Raw genomic sequence first — 3,942 nt, 5'->3', positions numbered from 1 at the left:
TATAGATGCTTTGCAAAAGAGAGAGGATGCAGATGGTATAATAGAATGAATATCAAGTAAGTTATAATTTGAACCCTTAATCCACCTCCCTTTTAAAAGTCGCGATGCATATTATATATAGTATTTTAAATCATGAATCATAATTACAAAATCTAATCTACTAAAATTTTGTTTCAGGTCTACCACAAGTAGAAGGCATCAATGAAAACAAAGTTATTTGTGCATACTTTATGTTTCATTTTGAATAATTACAAGTAAGTTAAATTTTTGTACCCTTAAGGCAAATCCATTTGTATTTTAAATTCAATGTATTCTGATTATAAAAACTAATCATATGTATTTACTTTTTCTAGGTCTCTCAGAGTAGACTTGGCCTCAATGACTACTATATTGTTTGTGCATACTTTATGTTGTATTTTAAATTCAATGCATCCTGATTATAAAAACTAATCATATGTATTTTTTTTTCTAGGTCTCTCAGAGTAGACTTGCCCTCAATGACTACTATTGTTTGTGCATACTTTATGTTGTATTTTGAGAGATATAAATCCTTATTATTATAATTTAAATAGACTATTTATTTTATTTTAGATATGTCTTCTTGATTACATTTTGTGTACAATATACATAAATGAGAGACTACTGGTCAAATTTATGAATGAGATAATTATGTTTTAATCAAGTTCTATTCATTATATTTGTTAAATGATACTTTTTGATTTAGAATATGTTATAATTATAAGATATGTTTCGATACTTAGTTCAAGATGTATGCACATGTAGTTTATCTAATCACAAGAACTATTTAAATAAAATTACAAGTCCACATAATGCCTATAAAGTTGTTTAAGCACAACTTCCATAAATAAAATTTCAAGTCCACATAATATATAAAGTATGCGCAAAATTTCAAGTCCACATAATTTCAAGTCAATATATATGATCTAATGTGCACATAATTTCAAGTCCACATAATATCTAATGCGCACAATACACATAAAGTATGCACATAATATATATGATCTAATCCTATTATGAAACTATCCATATATATAAAGTATGGGTGTGCACGTGTAAACAAATATGTAAAGCCCGTAAAATAGTACATATCAGAGCCAAATAAATAGTAAAATTTCAAGTCCACATAATCCATATAATATCTAATCCATATATATGTCTAGATGGTAACATGATGTTCACTCCACATAATATCTAATGTGCACAAAATATATAAAGTATGCACAAAATATATATGATCTAATCCTATTATGCAACTATCCATATATATAAAGTATGTGCACGTGTAAACAAATGTGTAAAGTCCATAAAAAAGTACATATCAAAGCCAAATAAATAGTAAAATCTAAGTGCTATCATCAATAACATCTCGTGGTCTCTTGTCCCCAGGACGTGGTCCAGATCCACCTGTCTCATGCTGTACAATAAAAAAATAATATTAAAATATTACTTGAAATTAACTATTAAAAGAATCATTTATCAAATATAGTAGAATTCGTAAATTAAGTTACAAACTTACCATATGCTCATCAGATCCTGTAGCAGTATCTCTCTTGTCCCCAGGACGTGGTCCAGATCCACCTGTCTCATGCTGTACAATAAAAAAATAATATTAAAATATTACTTGAAATTAACTATTAAAAGAATCATTTATCAAATATAGTAGAATTCGTAAATTAAGTTACAAACTTACCATATGCTCATCAGATCCTATAGCAGTATCTCTCTTGTCCTCGGGACGTGGTCCAGATCCACCTGTCTCATGCTGTACAATAAAAAAATAATATTAAAATATTACTTGAAATTAACTATTAAAAGAATCATTTATCAAATATAGTAGAATTCATAAATTAAGTTACAAACTTACCATATGCTCATCAGATCCTGTAGCAGTATCTCCTCTAGCAGTATCTTGTGCAGTATCAACACCAAATGCAGTGCTAGCTAACTCCTGTACAAGGTCAAATTCAAAGTGTCCAATTAAATCTTAAATTAAGAGTCAAAATAAGATCAAATTAAGTATTACATATTAATACCTCAAAGGATGTCGATGTGCGTTCAAATTGGCTCTGATCAAAATTATGAGGATAACCTATCCTAATGGTAGTGTCCACCTGCATACATGCATTTAATGAAATCATATTTAGTGAACATATATATGTGTACTAAATAATTTCAAGTAAAGTTACAATATTGTAAGAGTTCATATTTAAGTTAAGAATTATAAGATACATACCATAGATGGTGTCACAATAGTCAGACCCTCTTCTTGATGTGATGTAGAGGGTCCCTCATGACCTGAATCCTGGAGAAAGAAGCATTCAATGTATCAACATGAAAATTTATATAATATACGACGATAGCATATTAACTTAAAAAGATCTAGTACAATGTCTAGATATAAATTTATACTATACCCCATAAGGTGTGCCGAGTTGTCTTCCAGTAGATGCAATATTAACTCTAATATTAGGCGTAGTCCTTATCTACATAAACAAAATTTATTTAATGAAGTATTAGATTGTATAAAAAAAGAGATGCACTTAGTTTATACCTATATTTAATAAAGTACATAAAAACATTGACATGTACATGTATATTATATATATCTATACCTGGTCAAGATGAACATCCGAGCAAAGAAAATCCATATAAGATGTCATCATACTATCATCTGCTGCATCATGCTCATCTGGAACTGAAGTAGATCCTGCAGCAGTAGTAGGACCTAAACACGTCTCATGACAACTCGAACACATATGTGGCATCCATCGAGGAGCAGATGCCATGTGAGCAGCTTGCTCACTCAGGTTCCCTGTGAGGGAAGTCAAAGCATCTAATGTCGAAATGAATGATGTATTTTGGACATCTGCAGGAATCGATGGAGCAACAAGTGGAACTATGGGTGGATCCGGTAGGGGATTATTACTCCGTGCCCCTAATCTATGCTGTGGCATTCCACGACCAACACCCTGGAATGACTTAATATCAAAATAATTTGGTTTTTGGTTCATTACAAACTCACAGTATAATTTCTTCAAAAAATAAAAAGGGACCTCATAATTACGATGTGGTGGATAATCAAAAACCATCCACCATCTATCCCAAAAGTATCTAGCCATTTCTGGATGCACACACCACCTAATTGAAATTCTTTTCTGGTTAGGTTGCATTGGTTCTCTTGTTTTTGGGTTGGTAAAATATGGACATAAATGAGCTTTGGTTATTTTCAAATCTGTGATTTGTCTATAAGTTAAACCATCGGCATAAAAATCACGCAACTCTTGTCGTCGTCTATGAAATTGATCTAATTGAGAATCAACAGATCTAACTGACTCGACAACAGTTTGCATTGATTTTGCAAACTCTACAAGATGGGGTGGCGTGACTTGCTCATTTTGGATAGCAGCAATGTTTTGTTCAATCACTTGTAGGTTTTCATTAATTCGTTCTCTTAAACGAATTTCATCCAATCTAGGGGGTTGTGGTGGTGGTGGTGGTGGTGGTGGTGGTGGTGGAGGAGGAGGAGGAGGAGGAGGAGGAGGAGGGGGTTGTGGTGGGGGATTTTCACCTAATAGTTCATCTATGTCAAAAACATCCATGATGGCAAAGAACTCCTGCATATATAAAGATATGCATGAATTATATACAACTCTATGTCAAAGAAGAATCTATTTTACTAAATTAAAAAAAAACATTTATAAATAGTAACATTTCTATGTTGTTGAATGAGATACACATGAAATATATAATATAATATTGAACTTAAAAAAATATACATGTACATACTATTGAATCTTGAAATATAAAATTTGCGCATAAAACTTAATAAAAACTTTCAATGAAACATCATAAATCTATTAGAATTCAATTACGTAGTTTTGAGATAATTGTCATCAATTCATATTACATTGATTAGTCTTC

General features: G+C 31.2%; 1 protein-coding gene across 1 annotated transcript; it reads right to left on the bottom strand.

Moving 5' to 3' along the window:
- Positions 1 to 1,327: 1,327 nt before the first annotated feature.
- LOC131874526 (uncharacterized) lies at positions 1,328 to 3,058 on the bottom strand. Its single transcript, XM_059217945.1, has 8 exons — positions 2,634 to 3,058; positions 2,436 to 2,504; positions 2,255 to 2,323; positions 2,055 to 2,132; positions 1,886 to 1,969; positions 1,712 to 1,783; positions 1,538 to 1,609; positions 1,328 to 1,435 (listed from the first exon to the last, which is right to left on the bottom strand). The coding sequence occupies exons 1-8, from the start codon at positions 3,030 to 3,032 to the stop codon at positions 1,364 to 1,366; spliced, it is 915 nt and encodes a 304-aa protein (XP_059073928.1). The 5' UTR covers positions 3,033 to 3,058; the 3' UTR covers positions 1,328 to 1,363.
- Positions 3,059 to 3,942: the final 884 nt, after the last annotated feature.

This window comes from Cryptomeria japonica, chromosome 3 (genome assembly GCF_030272615.1).
Source record: "Cryptomeria japonica chromosome 3, Sugi_1.0, whole genome shotgun sequence".
Lineage (NCBI taxonomy): Eukaryota > Viridiplantae > Streptophyta > Pinopsida > Cupressales > Cupressaceae > Cryptomeria > Cryptomeria japonica.
This window is presented reverse-complemented; position numbering and strand designations above follow the sequence as displayed.

Coding starts and splice junctions, on each gene's coding strand:
- LOC131874526 (XM_059217945.1), bottom strand. CDS start 3,032: ATGAACCAAAAACCAAATTATTTTGATATTAAGTCATTCCAGGGTGTT. Junction 2,324..2,435: donor AACTCGGCACACCTTATGGG/GTATAGTATAAA, acceptor TTCTTTCTCCAG/GATTCAGGTCATGAGGGACC. Junction 2,133..2,254: donor CTATTGTGACACCATCTATG/GTATGTATCTTA, acceptor GCATGTATGCAG/GTGGACACTACCATTAGGAT.